This window comes from Pipistrellus hanaki (genome assembly GCF_964339955.1).
Source record: "Pipistrellus hanaki genome assembly, chromosome: 1".
Classification (NCBI taxonomy): domain Eukaryota; kingdom Metazoa; phylum Chordata; class Mammalia; order Chiroptera; family Vespertilionidae; genus Pipistrellus; species Pipistrellus hanaki.
Genome location: NC_140503.1, coordinates 103,762,289 through 103,786,406, shown reverse-complemented (window position 1 = coordinate 103,786,406; position 24,118 = coordinate 103,762,289). Strand labels below are relative to the sequence as shown.

The 24,118-nt window shown below is 37.8% G+C and overlaps 1 protein-coding gene across 2 annotated transcripts in view; it reads left to right on the top strand.

Moving 5' to 3' along the window:
• ARIH1 (ariadne RBR E3 ubiquitin protein ligase 1) overlaps positions 1-10,916 on the top strand; it is a 138,689-nt gene extending 127,773 nt beyond the window's left edge. For both annotated transcript variants that reach the window (XM_084897937.1, XM_084897938.1), the window contains one exon: positions 288-10,916. In XM_084897937.1, coding sequence (XP_084754063.1) covers positions 288-372 — 85 coding nt within the window. In that variant the 3' untranslated portion in view covers positions 373-10,916. The remainder of the gene's footprint in view (positions 1-287) is intronic.
• The last annotated feature ends 13,202 nt before the right edge of the window (positions 10,917-24,118 follow it).

Genomic DNA, 24,118 nt, shown 5'->3' with positions numbered 1-24,118 from the left:
TAAATCAGATGATTTCTGATGTCCTTAGGAATTTTTTTTAACATATTGCTTTAAAATTAATTCCCCAAAATGGGAATCACGGCTCTTAAAAATTATCTTTTTATTTTTTTATTATTAGAAATAGTTTATTGTATTTTTACATTTAGACCTGAAAATATGCTACTAAAAACAGGTGCTTAGTTCTTGATAATATGTAGGGGGGGTGGCCTAAAGAATAAGTAAATGCTTTTTGTTGTTGTTGTTTAATTATTGGAGGCTGACAACATTTTCTTTTCCTTTGATTATAGATACTGTGAGAGTCGGCGAAGGGTTTTGTTACAGCATGTGCATGAAGGCTATGAAAAAGATCTGTGGGAGTACATTGAGGACTGAGAATGGCCCTGCATAAAATGAACTCTGAAAACTTTACCATCTAGAGTGTTCATGCAATTTAAACAAACAAAACAAACACAAACTAGAGGCACTAAGCCCATTCTGACACTGCTGGTCTGTAGTACCAGAATTCTGTTTTGTTAACGGAAAATTTAAGTAAATTATATTGTAATAAAAAAAAAGGTAGATAAACCATTGTACAACAGTATTGTAGGCCGCCAACAAAAGTGTGACAACCTCACTGAAAGCCCTCGAACTTTAATGTGTAGCTTCATTCTCAAAGCTGACTCCTTTTTCTTTCATTTTTTCCTGAGTGATATTAGTTAAAATTTGACACTGCTTTTCATGCCCAGCCCAGTCTTTTTGTTGTACTTTGGTAAAGAACCTCTTCCCTTTCATCCCCTACACATACAAATACACCCACACTCAGAGACTGATGCTCTTTCTCTCATACCCCAAAGTAATGAGTTAGTTCCTTGTAAAGAAAATTCTTAGGGTGGGAAGGGGTTAGGCAACAGGAGGAATAAACAACAAAAACAAAGCAAAAAAAAAAAAAAATTTGTATACGACTTTTAAAACAAAAGGACAACACAGTATTTTTCAAATTTGTATATAGTGCATATGCATGAACAAAGCAAGTGTGGCACGTGTTTGCATAATGTTTAATTACCAAAAAAATATTTATTCTTTAAAAATCTTCAAGATTATGTCTATTTGCTGTGCTTTTTTTTTTTTTTTTTTTTTAATTTTTTTCTCAGTTTTCTTATCTTTCCAAAATTGGATGTTGAGATAAAATATCTGTTGGTTTGGCACCTCTTCAATTTTTTCCTTTCCTGAGATTATTTTGCCCTTTCTGGTTTTGATATGTCTGTTGCTGGCCGTGGGTCTCATGCCTTGAATTCCAAGTGCTTGATCAGGGCCAAGGAGGTCAAGTTCTGACAATGCTGTGGCTTGATAAGGGCTACAACAGGAAGCTTAGTTGCTACAGTACAAGGAAGACCCATTTCCCAGCCTCCTTCCCCTTCGTGGCCTCATACATTTACTTAAGCGTTCGTCTGCCCATGTTATGCACATCAGTGAAGGCTTCCTAGGTTCCCTATTCATCCAAAGGAAACATTTCATTTTCCCCCCCTTTAATTGCTGCTTTTTAGCCCCTTAAGATTTTAGTTATGGCTCCTCTCTCACACTTTCTTTACAATAGTATGTCAAATAGAATGTTTTTGCTATAAATATAAATAAGTAGGCATTCACTTAGTTTCAGATTGTGAATTTAAAATGGCAGATACTAAAATGGCTTGTGTGTATTGCTGTGGGTTCAGTTTGAAGGCAAACGCCCCTAGAACATGATATTCCCATCTAGTGCATTTAAACAGAAATTACCGACTGCTTCTTTTCTGTAGCCAACAGATAGAAAAATTAATGCCTTTTAGCTGTGATGTCCATTTTTATGAAATTTTTACTAAGAGCTATGTTAAAAGTAAAGGATGGTTTTATTAATTATATACCTGTTTAGGCCATTCTGGCTGTGGTATTTTCAATAAGTCGGCATCCCTAGCTAAATCTGTCAGTTTTATACAGGAGTGCAGAGTGAACCAGTTTGGATCGAGGACCTCTTTGTCTTCCTTTAAATGTCTTGTGCCTAGGGAGTGTTTGCCACTTGTGAGGCAATTTTGTCAGCTCTTACATTGTATATCTTATTACTCCATTGGGAAGTAGGTTCACTTTCCTCTGACCTTTTGCCTAAGTTAGGCTTTGCTGAATCAACCCACTTTTCCTTTTAGAAAAGGTTACTTGAGATGTATTTGCAACTGTTCTTATCCCATCAAAAATTAGTAAATGTTTGCTGAGTACATTATGCTGCTTCCTTAAACCACTTATCACTTTAGAATCAACTTTACTTGTACCTTTAATCCTCTCTCCCTTGCCAACTCAGGTGCAATTCTGAACTCAGTGTCCGTTTCTTCAATGTCCTTTCTCCCCCATCACTTATTTAATTTTATTTTAAATGACTGCATCAATCTTAAAAGGCATTTATCAAACTAAGGGGAAAAATTTTTTTTAAGCAAGCTTGATTAAGTTCCTTTCCCTGGTAACTGAAAAGCAGCCAGAGTTGCTATCTAGATATATGTGGCTTCCTTAATCAAAATGTTTTGTGAATATGTGGTGGTTTTGTTTTTTTTTAAATCTTAACCAGGTAACTACAGTATCTAGGTTTGAGTGTCATTACATGCTTCCCCTTACAAGTACCTACAAACTGTGTGTGCACTTCGTAATTTCAGCTCCTACCCGTGGAGGAACAGTGCTTTTTAGAGATGCTTTCTAGTTTCAATGTTGGCATATGATCTGAGGGTATTGCAGTTATGGATCAAGGTGAACTGGCCTTTTCTACTTCCAATCTTTTAACAACTATCTCCATATTTGACAGTATTCCCTGAGTTAATTGCTTTTATTGTTAGTAGCTTCTTTTACCCCAGCTGGGATATAGGCAAGCCATATTGTATGACAGCTTCCCCATTTCTCTTATCTGAGTCTTTCTATCAAGAGGGCTCTATTCATGGTAAGCACCAGGGTCTCACTGTCTTATTGAGGGCAGTTACATTGTCTCTTGAAAAGTGCATGCTTCATTTGAACAATTTATTGAGCAGTAGAGGTACTTGAAATGATTTATAACAAAATATTGATCCAAAGCTCAGGACACAAACCACAGTGGTAAAACTGAGTAGCATATGATATCATCAAACTAAATTATGTGTAATTTGCTGCAACCCAGATTGTATGTGTTTAAAAACATATATTAAATACACGTGTATACATAAACACATATAACAGATCCAAGACTGACTGACTTGATTTGAAATGGTTGAATCTGCAGTGTAAAATGGGATTCAGCCATAGAAACTGAAATTTAATACCAGAGAGAAAAGAACTCTATGTAACCAAGTCTTTTAGTGGTAAATCCTGGTTATAGAGCACTTGGAAAATGGGAGGGGTGGGTTGGTGAGACAATCAGATCACTAAATGGATTAAATGCTCCTAACCCTGTAATTTTGTGCATAGGCACCCTGTGCTGTAGAAATAACTGTTCATTGTAACTGGACTGTTCAGGTTACCCAGAGGGAAAGAACATTCCTAATTCTAATAAAATAAAACTTTTATTTTGTTATTCCATTAGTTACTTACGTTTATTTTTATAGTTAAAAAAAGATATACTGGTGGTCTAACACCTGTATTATGAGCTTTATTCACTGTTCCTACTTAATATAATGTTAAGATTTGGTTTAGTTTCTTTGCAAGGAACTGTGAATGAGACCATCCCCAACAATTACTTGGTTAATGAAGCCTTCAGAGCATTTTCTGAAAGCTTTTCAATTTCTGTGTCTTGAACATTGAATTTAGATTGCTATTTGTGTTGTAACAGTGATACATAAGAGATGCTTAGTATATTTTTGTCAGTTTTTTAAAGATAAAATATTTTAAAAGTCATTCTCAACCTCAAAACTCGTTATTCCATTGAGCTCACTCTTCAAAGCTGATATTTCCACAGGGATAGAGAGACTTGTCTTAAGGTCCTGGGTTGGAGATCTTTGTCATTGATATTCTAGCTAAATCCAGATTTTAGGACAATTCAATTTGGTCTTATTTGGATCTTTAATAAGAGCTTATCATTTTATCTTCAGAGCACTTTAATTTATGTAAAGCAACTGGGGTAGGAATTGCTCTGTTACAAGAAGAAAATAAGGCTCATTAAGAAAGTACCTTGTTCAAGATTTCACAATTTCTTCTATCTGGGATTCGATCAATATTGTATTACCTTTTTGCATCATTTTCTTAATCTGGTCTCAGAATCACCTAACTAGCAATCAGTACCAGGAAAGAAGGTATTTGGTCTTGGTTCTAGTGGTGTGCTATAAATCACATCAAAGAGACACTCTCTCTCTCTCTCTCTCTCTCTCTCTCTCTCTCTCTCTCGTGTAAATATATGTATAAATGTCTTGGTTCTATTGGTGTGTTATTAAACCGCATCAACTTTCTGTGTGTGTGTAAACATATGTATGTCTGTTACTGCTGCTGTTAGAGGAATGCTATATATTATCTCTGAACTTTAATTTGTTGCAGTTTGCAACTAATGTGGCTCTGTTTTGCCCAAAGAAACGAGGCATGCATAGATAAAATAGTTCTTCCCATCTTGCTGATTGGGACAGTCCTCATGAGAAGATTGTCACATGAGGTAGTTGAGTAAGTGGTTCAGCATTATTTGATTTGATAATGGTCAAACAATTTGTAGTTGTTGGTCTAGTTATTCAAATGAATTTACAATATAAAAAATTTTGAATAGTCATTGGGAGCTTTTTACAGAATTTTTTTTGTAACTGGTAAAACAGAACAACTGTTAGCCATTTGTTCTCAGCATTCTGTGGAGCTTTAAGATTATAAGTAGTGAGCATTTGGGGGAAATCTTGGCTACTTTAGAAACAGGAAAAAGTGGGCCCTCCGATTTCAGGTTTTTGTTTTCAGGTTTTTTTGTTATATTTCTTGTTATATTTTCAGGGTTTTTTTGTTATATTTCTGGTTTTATAGAATTTTCTTCTCGTAATTATTCAAGATGAAATAGCTAATGTGGAAGAGCTCAACTGGAACTAATTAAATTGTGCCTACTGTAAGAGTAAACAGTAAGATAACTTACCATTTTTGTCAAATTAAATCCAGTTTTCAAGACAACTGTTAATCTTTTTTTAATCATTTAGGGTGGGGAAAAATAATAAGATTCTTTTGAAAGGCAGTTTTCTGTTATTAGACCATAGATAGGCATTTTTGGCCATTTCAGGGTTGGGGCCAATTATTATATAAATCAACCACACATTGATATGTAGCAGCTACAATACCAAAAACAACTTTATTGCCACATGAATTCAGGAGTCTCAAACTCAAATGTTGACAAGAGCCAGCTAAATATTTTAGTAGATTATCCTCAGCCAAATGGGCTCTGATTAGGAGCCTGTGAAATACACTTTTTGTTAATTCTCTCAATTTTGAAATGTTGGTAGCTAATTTACAATATTCTTAAATGTGTGTTAAAAAAAAACTGCACTTGGGCCATATCATTTTTCAACTTGTGTTAGTCTTAGCTTGCAATTTATGTCACTGTCCATCTGACACACATTGGAATCACAGAAGATTCAAGAGAACAAAATAACTAATACCTGATTCCCCACCACCACCACCACCAATTTCCATAGAGATTATGACTAAAATGGCTTTGGATTATGTCCTGAGCATTAATTTTTAAAGCCCTATCCTCATTCCTGTCCATGATGATTGTACAATGCAATTTAAGACTTGCAGACACCGTTGATTGAGGCCGTTGATGAAGACACTTCTGTAGTTTCCAAGAATATAGGTTGTGCACTCTAGAACATAAAGTGACAATAAGACTTGTGGCAAATTCACAAGCTCAGGAAAGGGCCACACTGTAGGCCCTAAGTGGAGTTTGTGGAATGGTGCTTCCTATGGATCTAGTGTGAAATGCCCAATTTGTCAGTTTTCTGATAAGTGTTTCACCTTGGAGAAAATTAAATTTACAAACCAGAACTAAAACCAGCCAGGCAGAATAGGATGTTCACATCAAGTGGCAATATATTCTCTGCCCAAGGGAGAGAAATCTACCTAGGGAAGTAAATTAGTATATCCCGAACCAAATCAGTTGACTGCTTATGAGCAAAGCTAACTTTTTTGTGTCAAGTCAGTGTACAATTTCATTTAATAACAAAATCAGAGCACAATAAACCACAGGTTTCTCACTGTTACAATACTTTCTTTTGATGATCTCTGTGAAGATAGGATTTTTTTGTTTTTATTCCCAGTGTGGTAGAGTGGAAAGATAGCAATATTTCAGCCATATTTTCCTTTTGTAAAATGGGGTAGTAATAGCTATAATTTGTTGAGTGCTTCTTATTACATGCCTTACATATATTATCTCTATCTTCTAAGCAGCCCTATGATGAAGTTGGCATTGTTCTCCTGTTTTATAAATGAGAAACAGGTTCACATGCTATTCACTCCCTCAAAAATTATATATGACAGGGTTATGCTTGTCTGATTTCTTATGTTCATTCTATCATGCTATATTATCTGTTTTACATGAATATTGTGGAGATCAAGGAAAACAGGAAATCAAAGCCTAATTATAAATAATAAGCATATTGATACTATTGATAACTTGGCAAAAATGATACAGATCTGTCTCATAGACTCTCAAAGGCAGGATGACATTGGATCCAGGGACTAGAACGTTTTGTGGTGGTTGTTTTTTTTTTGTTTTGTTTTGTTTTTTAATATATTTTATTGATTTTGTACAGAGAGGAAGGGAGAGAGATAGAGAGTTAGAAACATCGATGAGCTGCCTTTTGCACACCCCCTACTGGGGATATGCCCGCAACCAAGGTACATGCCCTTGACCGGAATCGAACCCGGGACCTTTCAGTCCCCAAGCCGACGCTCTATCCATTGAGCCAAACCGGTTTCGGCCGTTTTGTGGTTTTTATGTTTGTTTGTTTTTGCCTGTTTTTAAAATTTTTATTAACAGACTAGAGGCCTGGTGCTCTCCAATCTGGGATTCCTCTCACAATCCAGGACTGCTGGGTCCCAACTGTTCGCCTGGCTGCCTTCCTGATTGCCCCTAACCTGCCAGCCTGATTACCCCCTAATCACCACCCTGCTAGCCTGTTTAAGTGCTCCCCTGCCAGCCTGTTTGCCCCCAACTTCCCTCTACCTGCCTGGTCACCCCTAACTGCCCTCCCCCACAGGGTTTATCACCCACAACTGCCCTCACCTGCTGGCCATCTTGTGTCCACATGGGGGCAGCCATCTTGTGTGTTGGAGTGATGGTCAATCTGTATATCACTTTTTTAAGCTAGGATAGAGGCCTGGTGCATGAGTCGGGGCCTGCTGGTTTGTTCTGAAGGGTGTCCCAGATCAAGGTGGGGCTCCCTTGTGGTGTAGGGCAGCCTTGGCAAGGGGCCTGTGATGGTTTACAGGCCGCCCCCCCCCCACCCCCCCAGTGACCCAAGCAGAGGTCCTGGCATCTGGAATTTATTTACCTTCTACAATTGAAACTTTGTAGCCTGGAGCAGAGCCAAGCCTTCTGCTTGCTCCTTGGCTGCTGCCATTTCTGTTTGGATTTGTTTACCTTCTATAATTGAAACTTTGTAGCCTTGAGTGGAATCTTAGGCCGGCAAGGGCAGGCGGAAAGTTTGGCTTCTTCCATTGCCAAAGAAACCCAGGCCTCCCTCCTGCTCTCTGTGGCTGCAGCCATCTTGGTTGGGGTTAATTTGCATAGTCATTCTGAGTGGCTGGTGGGCGTGGCTTGTGTGTATAGCGGATGTGTGGTCAATTTGCATATTGCTCTTTTATTAGATAAGATACCTCCCTTTCCCCCCCTTGATCCCCTCCATCTCACCCCACCCCAGGCCATCACTATGCATACATGCTTAGAGAGCCATTTTGAACTTCTGAGTTGACATTGTCATCAATACATCCACATCATTCTAACAGCTTTGCTTTCCCTGTAGCTACCCCATAACTCCAGGTGTTTCATGTTAACAGTTCCGGACACATGTAGACAGAACCAAGAGAGCCTTGGGACCAGCTCATTGGTAGAAATGTGGCCCTTTCGAGCTAAACCATGTGGTTTGGGCGGTAGATCTCAGAGGTAATGGTTTGCTGGCTGCACATCACAAAAGGTGCCTTTTTAAAGTGTCTTTGTTGATTTCAGAAGGGAAGGGAGAGTGGGAGAGAGAAACATTAATGGTGAGAGATACTGGGGATTGAGCCCACAACCTGGCCATGTGCCCTGATCAGGAATGAAATCTTGGTTCATAGGTCGACATGCAACCACTGTGTACAGGCCAGGCGACAAAAGGTGTCTGACAAAAGCAAAATGCCATGAAATGAAATAAATGTAAGAAATACTATATAGTAGATAATTATTAACTTATTCTTACTAAATGCTTCATGTACATTTTAAAAACTCACAATCCTATGAGATAAATACCATCTCCATTTTATAAATAAGAAAATAAAGCTCAGAGAAGGTAATTTCCCTGAGGTCATCATTTTGTGTCAGAATGAAAATTCAAACCTAGGTTCTTTCAGTCAGTTCCCACACTGACAAGCACTATTTTTTTTAAATATACTTTATTGATTTTTTACAGAGAAGAAGGGAGAGGGATAGAGAGCTAGAAACATCGATAAGAGAGAAACATCGACCAGCTGCCTCCTGCACACCCCCCACCAGCGATGTGCCCACACCCAATGTGCATGCCCTTGACCAGAATTGAATCCAGGACTCTTCAGTCCGCAGGCTTACACTCTATCCACTGAGCCACACCGGTTTCTGCTACAGGCACTATTCTAAACACTAGAGGTACAGCAGTGAATAAAAAGCCTGTTAGTTTGTCTGAAGCTTTTAACCTTGTTTTGTACACCACGACTCTGTTTGCCCAAGGTCACCAGCCAGTTAATGGCAGAACTGGAACCATATTTGGACCACTATGCTGTATGTATTCTTTTCATGACATTTTAGCTGCTGATTCTCAAACAACCTTTCCAACAGCATCTGCTAAAATTATATAGATTGGTTAGGGGGAACTTACAGCCTTGGGTTGCCTTGGTGACTGACCAATTTTTATTTTTGGTTCTGTTCAAAACATTAACCTCATACTGTACCTGCCTTTTTCTTCACATTTGAGAGCCACCTTAGCATTTTAATGATAGTTAAGAAGCAAGCCCATGTTTCCAAACCATCTTCAGAAGGCCAATCTTACCTATTTTGAGCTAATGACTTGGCTTCATATTCTGATTTGGCACCTGTATGTCTCTCCTCACTGACTACACATGTAAAAGTTTGGTCTTTTTAAGCTGCCTACCTTTTACCATGGAATACTCGGGGTGGGAATTTGGAAGGTGATTATAGACTATAAAACCAATTCTCTATAGTAGACAGAGGTCCTTCTGATGGCTAAAATTGGTTTCTGTATGCATAACAACAAAGCAGTGTCCTAGAAACCATCTCGGTGCACATTAAATGGCTGTTTGTTAGAATTGGGAGTTTGGGGCTTGTGCAGTGAGGATCTGGCTCTCTGGGATTAACTGACCAAGTTGGGATTCATGAGAAGTGAACAAACAGCATGGTTCCATCCTAAGTTTTCTGAGGAACCTATCCAAAACCACTAGTATTGAGTACATTTCCCAGCTTCCTCTTGCAGGGAAGACTCCCTGTGTGTATTTCCACCTCTGCAGGTCACATCATTTTCTCAGAGGGAGTGCAGCATAAAATGATAACCAGCATTTGTGAAGCACCTCTGTTCCCACCTAGATAGTAGACATTACAACGGAATGTTCTAAAATTGTAAGTTCTTGCACCTGCTCTCAAGTCATTTATAACCCAACTACAGGCCCAATGCATGAAATTCGTGCAAGGGCCTGGCTTTGTCCAGAAAGTCATTCAGACGATCGTTCTGCTGTTCAGTCTAATTAGCATGTTAACTCTATTATATAGGATTGCTGGTCTTCTGGTATGAACAAAATTATCTGCTTATATAAATTTCTACCATATGATCCTGACTTGTGCTCTACAACTAGGGCAAATATTAAAGTGTTTCCTAAAAAAGGAAGAAGTGTGATCTGAGTGTCCACCAACTTTGGAAAAAATGCCTGCTTTCAATAGGAAATGATTTTGTATTTAAAATTCCTGTGACTGGTTTGGAGCATTATAAATGTCATGGCAGCAAATACCAGAGAAAGTTTAATGGAGATAGTGTTCTACATGCCTTTGAAGAATTAGTTTTCACTCCATTATTTTTACTAGCTTGCAATTGACTAGGTTAAGTACCATTCAATATCTTCATGTTAAATCCAACCTAGTACAAGTCAGTGCCTTACACAATGGTCAAATTTGTTGCTCACTCATCAATGGAAATAAAATTGCTTCACAGATTTCTAAATGCTGTTTCAATGAGACACTGGATTGTGTGCTTTTTTAATATAAATTCAGAATCAAATTCCTTGCCCTGAACAGATTAGAGCCCAACAAAGATCACACTGAAAACAGACCAGTAAGGGCTGGAGAAATATGCTCCTGAAATAGAAATCCTCCACTCATCTTTAAGTTAATATATAGAAATCAATACATATGTTGTGAAAGGCACACATCCCAAGTGTTCAGTTTGACATTTTGATAAATGTATAAACCTTGTGACAACCACCCAAAAGAAGATATAGAACTTTCTCATTAATCTAGAAATATTTTTTGTGCATCTTTCAAATTATTCTTGCTCACCTCCCTACTCCAATGATCACTTGCTGATTATCACTAAAAATTTATTTTGTCTGCTTTTGGACTTGATATAAATGGAATCATATAATATGTAGGTTTGTTTGTTGTTTTTTTGTCTTTTCAATAAATCTTTATTGTTCAGATTAAAATTGTTCCTCTTTCCCCACCCCCCATATCTCCCCTCCACCTGGTTCCCACCCACCCTCTACCCTAGACCCACTCCATTGTCCTCATCCATATGTGTACGATTTTTGTCCAATCTCTTCCTACAACCCCCATATCCCTTTCCCCCTGAGAATTGTCAGTCCACTCCTTTTCTATGCCCCTGATTCTATTATATTCACCAGTTTATCCTGTTCATCAGATTTTTTTATTCACTCAATTTTTAGATTCACTTACTGATAGATATGTATTTGTTGTTCATAATTTTTATCTTTACATTTTTCTTCTTCCTCTTCTTAAAGAATACCCTTCAGCATTTCATATAATACTGGTTTAGCAATTTTGAACTCCTTTAGCTTTTTCTGATCTGTGAAGCTCTTTATCTGACCTTCAATTCTGAATGATATCTTTGCTGGGTAGAGTATTCCTGGTTGCAGGTTCTTGCTATTTATCACTTTGAATGTTTCTTGCCACTCCCGTCGTCTGGCCTGCATAGTTTCTGTTGAGAAATCATCTGAGTCTACGGCCATACCACCCTGAACGCGCACGATCTCGTCTGATCTCGGAAGCTAAGCAGGGTCGGGCCTGGTTAGTACTTAGTACTTGGATGGGAGAAATCAGCTGACAATCATATGGGTGCTCCCTTGAAGGTAACTGTTTTTCTCTTGCTGCTTTTAATATTCTGTCTTTGTCTTTTGCTCTTGGCATTTTAATTATGATGTGTCTTGGTGTAGTCATCTTTGATTCTTTTGTTTGGGGTTCTGTGCACTTCCTGGACTTGTAAGTCTATTTCTTTCACCAGGTGGGGGAAGTTTTCAGTCATTATTTCTTCAAATAGATTTTCAGTATCTTGCTCTCTCTCTTCTTCTGGCACCCTCATAATTTGGATGTTGGTATGCTTGAAGTTGTCCTAGAGGCTCCTTACACTTCATATTTTTGGATTCTTTTTTCTTTTCTGCTTGAGTGTTTTATGCTTCTTTGTATTTCAAATCTTTGACTTGATTCTTGTGATCCTCTAGTCTGCTGTTGGATCTCTGTATATTATTTTTTTATGTCAGTGTATGTTTAATTTCTAGTTGGTCCTTTTTCATATACTCAAGGGTCTCACTAAATTTATTGGCTTTTTCTAGAAAATTCTTGAAAAATCTTATATCTGTGGTTTTGAACCCTATATCCATCATTTGCTTTCCTCCATTTCTTTCATTTGTGCTCTGTTTCTTTGTCTCCGCATTTTTGCTGCTTCCCTGAGATGATAGAGTGTGGCTTTGTGTGCTAGGTGTTCTATAGGGCCCAGTGACTCAGACTCTCCAGTTACCTGAGGTGGACACTTTTGGTGCATCCCTTTGTGGGCTGTGTGCATAGTCTTGTTGTAATTAAGCCTTGATTGTTGTTGGTATCATTAGGAGAAATTGGCCTCCAGGCCAATTGGCTGTGAGAATCAGCTGTGTCTAGGATGGGAGAACTTCTGTGGTAGAGACATCCTTGTGAGATAAGATTTGCTCCAGTATGGCTTTGGTGCTCACTGAGTCTGCCCCCTGAGTGTGTTCCTTATGGATCTGAGGAGTTGTAATCTGGATGGTCCCACTCTGAACCCTGGGAACACTGGTTCTTGGATCTCCAAGGAGGTGCTAATTTAGTCTCTGCTTGAGGCCACCCAGCAGGAGCTACAGAGAGATCTACAGATTCCTCTTCTTTGTTTGGATTTTGGAATTGCCCAGATGAGGCCTAGCTATGAAGCAGTGCAAGCTAATGCAGTGCCTTGGGCCTTCTTTTGGATGTTCTGGGTCTCACTGACTCAGCTACAATTTGTTAGGTAATTTTAGAATTCAAAGGAACCATTCATATGCAAAAGCTGCTGTGCTCAGCTTGGATGGGGCAGAGTCTCAGGGTGGACCAATCAGTAATGGCTTCTTGGGGTGGGATCTCAGTGTGGAGCAAACAGCTATGGCTTCCCATCAGCCCTGCCCTAAGAGGCCCCAGGGGTCTCAGCGTCCCTTGGTAATTTCTGCAAGCATCTCTGAGAGAAAGCTGCACTCGAGTTTCACTTGCTGCCAGACAGTCCAATTTCTCCCCATATGAGTCTGGGTCTCCAAGAGTCTTGCCCAGAACTGGAGTTTCCCAGTTTCCCAATTGAGAAAGCCAGCTGTTTACTCAGTTGCCAGCCCTTTCCACATGCATGCCTCCTTACCTCTGCCTTCCGCAGCTCCTGTGAGTCTCAGTGTGCTTTTCTCTTTCCTTCTAGTTAATAGAATTTCCACTCAGCCAGCCTTCCTGTGATTCTGGATGATATCTGTTTTATCTTTTAGTTGTAGTTTTGAAATTGTTGTTTGAGGCAGCAGTTTATGTGTTTACCTATGCTTCCATCTTGGTTTCTTTTGCATTTGGCTTCTTTCATATAATACTTTAAAGACAACCATGTTGACTCTATTGGTAAATTATTCTTTATTGCTGAGTAGCAGTTCATTTTATAAATATCCACAATTTGTTTTTCCATTCCCATATTGATAGACTTTTAGGTTTCTAGTTTGAGGCAATTACAAATAAGATAAATTATATTCTCCTAACATTTTGTTTTGTGGAAACATGTTTTTCTTTCTTTTGGATACCTAAGAGTACAAAATTGCTGAATCATATGGTAAGTGTACATATGACACTTTAAGCAACTGAATTCCTGTTCTTCCAAGTGGTTTTACCATTTCGTACTCCCCACAATGAAGTATGAGAGTTCCAGTTGCTCCATGTCTTTTTCAACATTTATTATTGTCAGTGCCTTTTATATTAGCCATTTTTTTTTTGGGGGGGGGGGGGTAATGAAATATCTGATTTTAATTTACATTTCCCTGATGTTTAATGGTGATTATTTTCCATATGCTTATTTTACATTTGTATGTCTTTCATGAAGTATCTTTCATGTCTTTTCCCATTTTAAAATTGAATTGTCTTTTGTATTGTGGCTATTATTCTGTAAATTCTGGGTACGAGATGTTTTGTTTGTTTATCTATAATCCCCTGTACCCCAAGGTTACATCTCCTCTTTATCTTTTGTTTTCAGCTGATTGACTATGATATGTATAGGTATATTTTCCTTTGTGTGAAGTTTACTAAATCTTTTGGATCTTTATTGATGTCTTTCATTAATACTGGATATTTCCTGGCCATTATCTTTTCAAATATCTTTGTTCCATACTCTGTCACCTCTCTTCTCTTTTGGGGACTCCAATTGCACATATATTAGATGATTTTATATTATCCTACACACCTCAGATGATTTTCTTCCATTCTCTTTTTTGTTTTCAATTTGGATACTTTCCATTTAGCAGTGCCCAAGTTCTCTGATACTTTTCTGTTAAATCTATCTAATGAATTATTTTTATATTGTATTTTTAATTTTTAGTATTTAATTATATTTGTATAGTTATTATGTTTATGCTAAGATTTTCCATTTCTTCATGCATATTGTCCACATTTTCCACAAGATTTTTTAGCATATTAGTTAAAGTTATTTTAACAATCCCAACTGATAATTTAGTCAGCATCTGGGCCAACTATAGTTCTCCTTCTATTATTCTAGGGAGAGAGAGATAGAAACATCAATGATAAGAGAGAATCATTGATTGGCTGCAAGCTAAGGGACAGTCAAACCCTAGGAGCAGGCGGAGAACTACTGATTGGGATCCCCTGACAGGGAAGCACCACGGTGGGGCTGGGTCCCCTCCTGGAGCTACCTATGAGCTATGATGGGGAAATCTCGCCATCTTTAAAGGAAAAGTGGATCTTTTTAAAGGAAAAAGGCCTGAATATCCACAGCAGCAGTGACCACCGAGCAGCTGTGAGCCCCAGAACACTGGTCCCAGGTTGCGCGACACTTGGACTCAAAGGAGTGCCCCACCGCATGACTAAAAAGATTTTGCGGGGATAGGGTGAGTCCCCTTGGAAGACAGATGTACACCGCTCAGAGAAGCCCAGGGCTATTGGGCTGGTGTGACCCGTGATTGTGGACGGGGGTCCTAATAGGGGAGATATATAAAGAGCAACCCATTTTGATCTGACTTGGAGGGATAGCCAACGGGTTTCAGGAGAGTGCAGTCATCTCGGACTTGCCTACCAGCCTCCTCAGATCACAGACAGAAAAAAAAAAAAAAAAAAAAAAAAAAGCTAGAAAGGCCTTAGAGCCCTGGAAGTCAATCCAGAAACACTGCCACCCAGAAGCTAAATCACAAATTGACCCTAGTGTAAAAAAAAAAAAAAAATCAAGGCAAGGCCTGCTTAAAAATCAGGACTGGATTATAACACTGAGGAGGAGAAGGGAGATTCAGGGAGCTATAATACTGTCAGGGCTGGGAAACAGGCATGCCAAACAGAACAATAGAGGTAGTGAATGACCTTTACTACTGCACATTTTATTTAATTAAAAAAATTTAATTTATAATTTTATTTATTTTCATTATTTGCAACATTTACTCAAGAAACTATTTTTTATTTTTTCCTCACTTGATTTTACCTTTTTAATTATTACATTTTTATTTGTAATCAGCATTATTACTACTACTATTTTACCTTTTTAATCTTATTTACTTTATTATTATTATTATTATTACTTTTTTAAAGTGTCAGATTATTTGCTCTTAAGTTTCCTTCAGGATTAGTGTTCTACAGTCTATTTTCACCTTTACTTCACCAACGCTTTATTCTATCTCAACTCTTATCTTTATGCCATCACTTTCTTCCTAACCTTTCCCCATTTAGTGTCCTGTTTATTTTAACCCTTTCCTGCTCTAGATTGTCCCTATTCTTTATGTTTACCCCCTGCTGAAATTTCGCCTTACTTGTGTATATTTAATTTCCAACCATCTGCTCCAAGTCCATACACATATCCTTTTTCGCAATCCTAAAAACAAAACAACAAACAGACAAACAAACACGTTTTTCTCTCTATCCTTTTGTAGTTGTATGTTGAATGTTAACTATTACGAAGTTTAATACTTTTTTGTGAGATTGTTTTGCTTATTCTTTTTGTTTGTATGTTTTTGTTAGCTGTGTTTTAGTTAGTTTTTACTTAGGCTTTCCCTTTCCTCGATTGATATTAGTTGGTGTTGTAAGTTGTGTTAATCTCCAGATACTTGTTGCTGGCATTTGCTGTGATTAATGGTTGTTCTATTGGAGTTTCCTCCCCATATTATATAATTAGTTCCTCATATCTCTCTTAGTATTGTTCTAATCTCTCCATTTTTTTCTCCTTTTCCCAATTTCATTTTGACACTTTTTTTTCTTTTCTTTCTTTCCTTTTACTCTTATATTTCTTATACCCTAATTTGCCTTTCTCTAATGGTCACCTTTATTAGAGGTTAATAATATTGTAGATACATTTCTGTTCAGTGCCTTGTGTATTGTACCTGGTTGTGTTGTATTTTGTACCTTTAAATCAATGCAGGAGAGAGATAACTACATAACCAGACATTCTGAAATGAGAGACCATGGGGAGACAAAGAAACAGCCCACATATGAAAGAAAAGCAGGCAACACCAGAAAAGGAAGTAAACAAGTTAGAGGCAATCAACGGACTGGAACAAGAATTCAGAGAAATGATTAGAAGATGGCTAAAAAGAATGGAGGACAAATTTGACAACTGAGTAAAAACCAAGAGGAAATAAAGAAGAATGAAGAATAAATGAAAAATGACATCACTATTGTACAGAATTCAATAGAAAGCATCAGAGTAGACTAGAAGAAGCAGAGTACCGCATCAGTGAGCTAGAAGACAGGATGAAAAAAAATACCAAATTAGAGCAGATTCTAGAAAAAGAAAAAAAAAGCAGGGGGAGAGCCTAAGGGAACTTTGGGACAATACAAACGAAAACAATATTCATATAATAGGGGTTCCAGAAGGAAAGGAAACTGAGGAAGTGATGGAAAACCTGTTTTAAGAAATAATGACAGAAAACTTTACTGAGATAAAAAAAAAAACCCACACAAATCCAAGAAGTTCACAGAGTCCCAAGCAAAATGAATCCCAAAAGACTGACACCAAGGAACATTATAATTAAATTGGCAAACACCAACGACAAAATAAGAATCTTAAAAGCAGCCAGAGAGAGACAGAAAGTTACATACAAAGGAACCCCCATCAGACTAGCAACTGATTTCTCAACAGAAACTCATCAGGCCAGAAGGGAATGGAATGAAATATACACAGCCTTGCAAAGGAAAGGTCTGAATCCAAGAATACTGTACCCAGCAAGGCTATCAATCAAAATTGAAGGTGAAATCAGGAGCTTCACAGACAAAAAAAAGTCTAAGGGAATTTATCACCACCAAACCAGCAATGCAAGAAATGCTAAAGGGTCTGCTGTTAAAAAAAAAAAAAAAAAAGGAAGTGAAGAAGGAACACGGGTATAGAATAAAAACGGTGACAAATAAGTATGTATCAATAATAACTTTAAATGTAAATGGATTAAATGCCCCAATCAAAAGACATAGAGTAATGGATTGGTTAAGAAAACAAGATCCTTATATCTGCTGACTACAAGAAACCCATTTCAGAAAAAAAGATGCACACAGACTGAGGGTGAAGGGATGGAAGAAGGTTTTCCAGGTGAATGGAAATGAAAGAAAAGCTGGCATAGCAATACTTATATCTGACAAATTAGATCTCAAAGTGAAGGACATAACAAGAGATAAGGAAGGCCACTTCATAATACTAAAGGGAGCAATCCAACAAGAAGAAATAACCCTGGTAAACATATTTCCATCCAATACAGGAGCACCCAAATACATTTAAAAAAAAAAAACTGCTGGAGGACATTAAGGGAGAGATTAATAGCAATACAATCACAGTAGGAGATTTTAATACCCCACTATCACCTTTGGGCAAACGATCTAAACAAAAAATCAACAAAGAAACATCAATCTTAAATGACTCACTAGATGAGATGGAATTAATCAACATCTTTAGAACATCTTACTCCAAAGCCACAGAATATACATTATTCTCAAGTGCACATGGGACATTCTCAAAGATAGACCACATTTTGGGACATAGGCAAAGTCTCTTCAAATTCAAGAAGATAAAAATCATATCAAGCATATTCTCAGATCATAGTGGCAATCAACTACAATAAAAATAATCCAAAGAAATCAAACTGGAAATCAACTACAATAAAAATAATCCAAAGAAATCAAACACATAGAGACTAAACAGCATGCTATTAAACAAGGACTGGGTTACCAGAGAAATCAAGGAAGAAATTAAAAACATCCTGGCAACAAGGCCTGGAGCGGCCAGGCCCGGAGCAGCAGCTGTCAGGCTGGGAGTGGTCAGGCCCGGAGCATCCGGGCCCAGAGCAGCCGGGTCGGGTGCGGCCAGGCCAGGAGCAGCAGCAGCCAAGCCCGGAGTACCAGGTCGGGAGCTGCCAGGCCCGGAGCCGCCTGGCTCAGAGCAGCCTGGCCCAGAGCAGCCGGGTCAGGAGCAGCCAGGCCCGGAGCAGCAGCTGCCAGGCTGGGAGCGGCCAGGTTGTGAGCGGCAGTGGCCAGACCCAGAGCAGCTGGTTGTGGAACGGACCAGAGCAACAGAGGCCAGGCCCAGAGCAGCCAGGCCCGGAACAGCTCACTCCTCGCCTGCCTCCGCCCCTCGGCTGCCTCTCAGACATGGCTGGAAACTTTTGGGGGAACTTGAGGGTCTGCTGAATCAAGTGATGAAGGCTTAGATCTGGATGTGTTGAGTTAGTATAGCACTGGGGTGTTGATCTGTGAGTGCCTTGTGTGGGGCCTAGAGGAGGTTGGTTGATCTATTTGGAAGTGTCTTTTGTGTGAAGTGTATCCTTGGGCATGTGGAGGTGTTATTGATTTGAGAAAATGCTAAGTAACTGGTCTGCTATCTGAAAGGTTTAAAGTTCTGAAAGTTTAAGGTCTCTTGCCAAAAAGAGGTTTTAAAGCTAACACCTTAATTTTAATGGAGAAAGAGGAAGACAAGCCCTTCCCACCCAGAACAGGTAATCCAATTCCAACCAGCAACTATGTTTAAACAATGTGTCCATTTACACTTGAATGGTTACACCTTTTGATAGCCCAAGGGCAAGTTTACATGTAAACAATTTTTCTCTCAACTCCCAGGGCAGAAAAATAAACAAGATTTAAAATTATTACATTTTAAAATTTATTCTTAGAAGTATAAAAGTCTATTAATTAAAAAAAACAACAACAACAACAAAAAAGGAGATTGAAAAACCTGATGAACAATAATAGCTGTTCATTGTAGTAGAGTCGGCGATATGGGAGGGGAGTGGACTGACTGTTCTCCGGGAAAAGGGAGGGAGGAAGAGACTGAACATAAACTGTGCACCTATGAATGAGGACAATGGGGGGTTGGGAGGGGGCGGAGGGTGGGGTGGCCAATATCCTTTTTTATTACAGGCCAATATCCTTCATGAAGATAGATGCCAAGTAGGATTTATTCCAGGTGGAGGGGGGAAGAAATGAGGAACCTTTGTAATAATATGAACAATAAAGATTGATTTAAAAACAAACAAACAAACAAACAAACAAACAAAAAAAAAACATCCTGGCAACAAATGACAATGAAAACACAACAATCCAAAATCTATGGGACACAGCAAAATTAGTTTTGAGAGGGAAGTTCATAGCTCTACAAACCTACTGAAAAACAAAAAAAAACAAACAAACAAAAAACAAGAAAAAATGGTAACAAATTATATAACTCTACAACTCAAAGAGTTAGAAAAAGAGCAATAAGAAAAGCCCAGTGTAAGCAGAAGGAAGGAAATAATAAAAATCAGAGCGGAGATAAATGACATAGAGACCAAAGAAACAATACAAAAGATCAACAAAACCCAGAGCTGATTCTTTGAAAGAATAAACAAGATTGATGAACCTCTAGCCAGGCTAACCAAGAAACAAAGAGAGAGGACCTATATAAACAAAATCAGAAATGAAAGGTGAAATAACAACAGATCCCGCCAAAATACAAAGGATTGTTACAAAATACTAAGAACAACTCTATTCCAACAAACTGAACAACCTGAAGGAAATAGACATATTCCTAGAAAAATATAACAAAACTCGATCAGGAACAATCTAAAATCTCAATAGACGAGTGCCTTTGGAAGAAATTGAAGCAGTCATCAAAAAGCTTCCTGCAAACAAAAGCTCAGGGCCAGATGGATTTATAGGAGAGTTCTATCAAACATTCAAGGAGGAATTAAAACCTATTCTCCTCAGAGTATTCCAAAAAATTCAAGAGGAAGGAACTCTTCCATACTCCTTCTATTAAGCCAGCATCACCCTAACACCAAAACCAGATAAAGATAACACAATGAAAGAGAATTACAGGCCAATATCCTTCATGAAGATAGATGCCAAAATCCTCAACAAAATTCTAGCAAATTAGCTCCAGCAGCACATCAGAAAGTTCATATACCATGACCAAGTAGGATTTATTCCAGGAATGCAAGGATGGTACAATTTCCACAAATCAATAAACATGATACATCACATAAACAAATTGAGAGATAAAATAGTCATCTAGTCATATCAATTGATGCAGAAAAAGGATTTGATAAAATCCAACACCCTTTCCTGATAAAAACTCTCAACAAGGTGGGAATAGAAGGATCATACCTCAACATAATAAAAGCTATACATGATAAACTCACCACAAATATCATACTCAATGGGCAAAAACTAAAACCATATCTTCTAAGAACAGGAACAAGACAGGGATGCCCACTATCACCACTCCTGTTTGACATACTACTGGAGTACTAACTATTGCCATTAGACTGGAAGAAGAAATAAAGGTATCCAAATTGGAAAAGAAGAAGTAAAATTGTCCTTATTTGCAGATGACATGATATTGTACATAAAAAAAACAAAAGACTCCATAAAAAAACTAATAGATTTAATGAATGAATTTGTCAATATAGCAGGATACAAAATTAATGCCAAGAAATCTATGGCATTTCTATACACCAATAGTGAACTTCCAGAAACAGAGACTAAAAAAGCAATCCCATTTACCATTGCACCAAAAAATTAAGATACCTAGAAATAAACTTAATTAAGGAGGTAAAAGACCTATATGCGGAAAACTGCAGGACACTGAAAAAAGAGATAGAGGAAGATGTAAATAGATGGAAGAACATACCATGTTCATGGATTGGAAGAATCAATATCATCAAAATTTCTATACTTCCCAAAGCAATTTAAAGGTTCAATGCACTCCCCATTAAAATACCAATGGCATATTTCACAGACCTAGAAAGGACTCTCCAAAAATTCATCTGGAACAAAAAAAAAAAAAGTCTCTGAATAGCCACAGCAATCCTGAGAAAGAATAAAATAGGAGGTATCTCAATACCAGATTTCAAGCTGTATTACAAAGCCACTGTTTTGAAAACAGCCTGGTACTGGCACAAGAACAGACATATGGATCAATGGAATAGAATAGAGAATCCAGATAACAACCCAAATCACTATGCTCAATTAATATATTTTTTAAACAAGGTTCATTTAAAAAAATATATATCTTATTAAGTTTTTACAGAGAGGAAGCTAGAAACATCAATCAGCTGCCTCTTGCACACCCCCTACTGAGTATGTGCCCACAACCAAGGTACATGCCCTTGACAGAATCAAGCCTGGGACCATTCAGTCTACAAGCCAACACTCTATGCATTGAGCCAAACCAGTGTAGGCTCAATTAGTATTTAACAAAGGAGGCGCGAACATACAGTGGAGTCAAGACAATCTCTTCAATAAATGGTGTTGGGAAAATTGGACAGATACATGCAAAAGAATGAAACTAGATCACCAACTTACACCATACACAAAAATAAACTCAAAATGGATACAGGACTTAAACATAAGATGGGAAACCATAAAAATACTAGAGGCATCCACGGGCAGCAAAATCTCAGACATATGCCAAAAGAACTTCTTCACTGATACTGCCCCTAGGGCAATGGAAGCTAAGGAGAAAATAAACAAATGAGACCACGTCGAAATAAAAGGTTTTTTTTTAAGCAAAAGAAACCATCAACAAAACAACAAGAAAGCCCACTGTTTGGGAGAACGTATTTGCAAATGTTGTCACTGACAAAGGTTTAATCCCTAACATCTACAGACAGCCTATTCAACTTAATAAAAGAAAGATAAACGACCCAATTTAAAAAATGGGCAATGGACCTAAATAGAATCTTTTCAAAAGAAGACAGAAGGAAGGCCAAGATGTACATGAAAACATGCTCAAAGTCACTAATCATCTGAGAAATGCAAATCAAAACGACAATGTGGTACCATCTCATACCTGTCATCAAGAAATCAGCTGGCAAGGATGTGGAGAAAAAGGAACCCTTATGTACTGTTGCTGGGAATGCAGACTGGTGCAACATTGTGGGTGAACAGTATGGAGTTTTTTTAAAAAAAACTGAAAATGGAACTCCCATATGCCCCAGTAATCCCACTCCTAAGAATATATCCTAAGAAACTAGAAACACCAATCAAAAAGGATATATGCACCCCTATGTTCATAGCAGCACAATTTACAATAGCTAGGATTTGGAAATAGCCTAGATGCCCATCAGCATATAATTGGATCAAGAAACTATGGTACATCTACACAATGGAATACTATGTTGCCATAAAAAAGAAGGAATTTTTATCATTTATCAACCTGGATGTAATTGGAGAACATTATGCTGAGTGAAATAAGCCAGTCAATGAAAGAAAAACACCACATGATCTCACTCATTTATGGATAATAAGGAACATTATAAACTGATGAACAAAAAGATACAGAGACAGGAAAGCAACAAACAGACTATCAAATTACAGTGGGGAGAGTAAGGTAATATGGGGGAGATAGATCAACCAAAGGACTTGTATACATGCATATAAGCATAACCAATGGAAGCAAAACCTGGGGAGGGAGGGCATATATGGGAGTGGGGGGGATTGGTAAGATAGGTACACATATAATACCTTAATAAAAAAATGAAAAATAAATAAAAAAGCATACTGTATATTCTATACTTTGTTTTCTCATATAACTCTTTCACCATCTTGAAAATCTTTTAAAGACTACAAAACATGTCTTAAGATATATGTACTTCAGTTTATTTAAATAATCCCTGGTGTTTTTTCTCATAAACAATGCAGTAGTCTTTGTCCACATTCACTATTGAATATAACTATAATATCAGGAATATTTTAAATGCTTCATGAAGACCCCTAGAGCTTCATGTTATTTTTAAAATGCTACCCAAGATGTTGGCTGGGCTCTCAAGGAGTTGGTGGTATGGGTTTTTGGAAGGGCAGACATAGGTTTTAGGGAGTTGCCTGCAGTTGTATCAGAACAGAGTTGGCTATAGACTCTGCCCGTCTATAAATGACATATTAAAATATTTAAAATGTCAGAACTCAATGATAATTTATTTATATACATATTGAGGATGTTAAAAAGTTACTAATGCCTAATTCCTCTCATGCTTTCTCAACTCCTACTATTGGGGAAAAAGGTAATTACCATTTTATTTGGAATGCCTTATCCAGCTTTGTTACTCGAATGATCCTGATAAACATCAAGGTTACATCCAAAAAGGTTTTCTAGGGGAAATGAAGACTGATGTGTCACACAAGAAGCATTATCTATGTCATAATGGGATTTTTCTGTGAAAATGTTATTTTTTAGGATATTTTTCTAATTACCTATATAATTAAAGCACATTGTTTGGTTATTGCAATTTGAGAAGCCAACATGCTTTCTTATGAAAAAAAAACAAAAACAAAAAACCATTGCACAGAAAGTGCTCTATCTTTCTCTTAAAATCTGGGATCAAGGGACAGATTTTAAAACATAGTAATAATAATAATAACAGCATCTATTTAATAACATAGGCATAAACAATGTCATTAACTCCCCACAGGATCCCTTTCAGGGAGATTTTATATATCGAAAAGCACGCTCATAAGATTTCCACCAACACCTTCCCTAAGGCTCCCCATTTCAGTAATTGACTGTACTATTCATCCAATTGTGTTTTAAAATATGTTTCTTTTTTATTTCAGAGAGATGAAAAGGGATAGAGAGAGAGAAACATTGATGAGAGAGAGTCATTGATCGGCTGCCTCCTGATTGCCCCCAACCAGGGATTGAGAATGCAAACCTGGCATGTGTCCTGACCGGGAATCAAACTGGTGATCTCCTGGTTCGTAGGTCAATGCTCAACCACTGAGCCA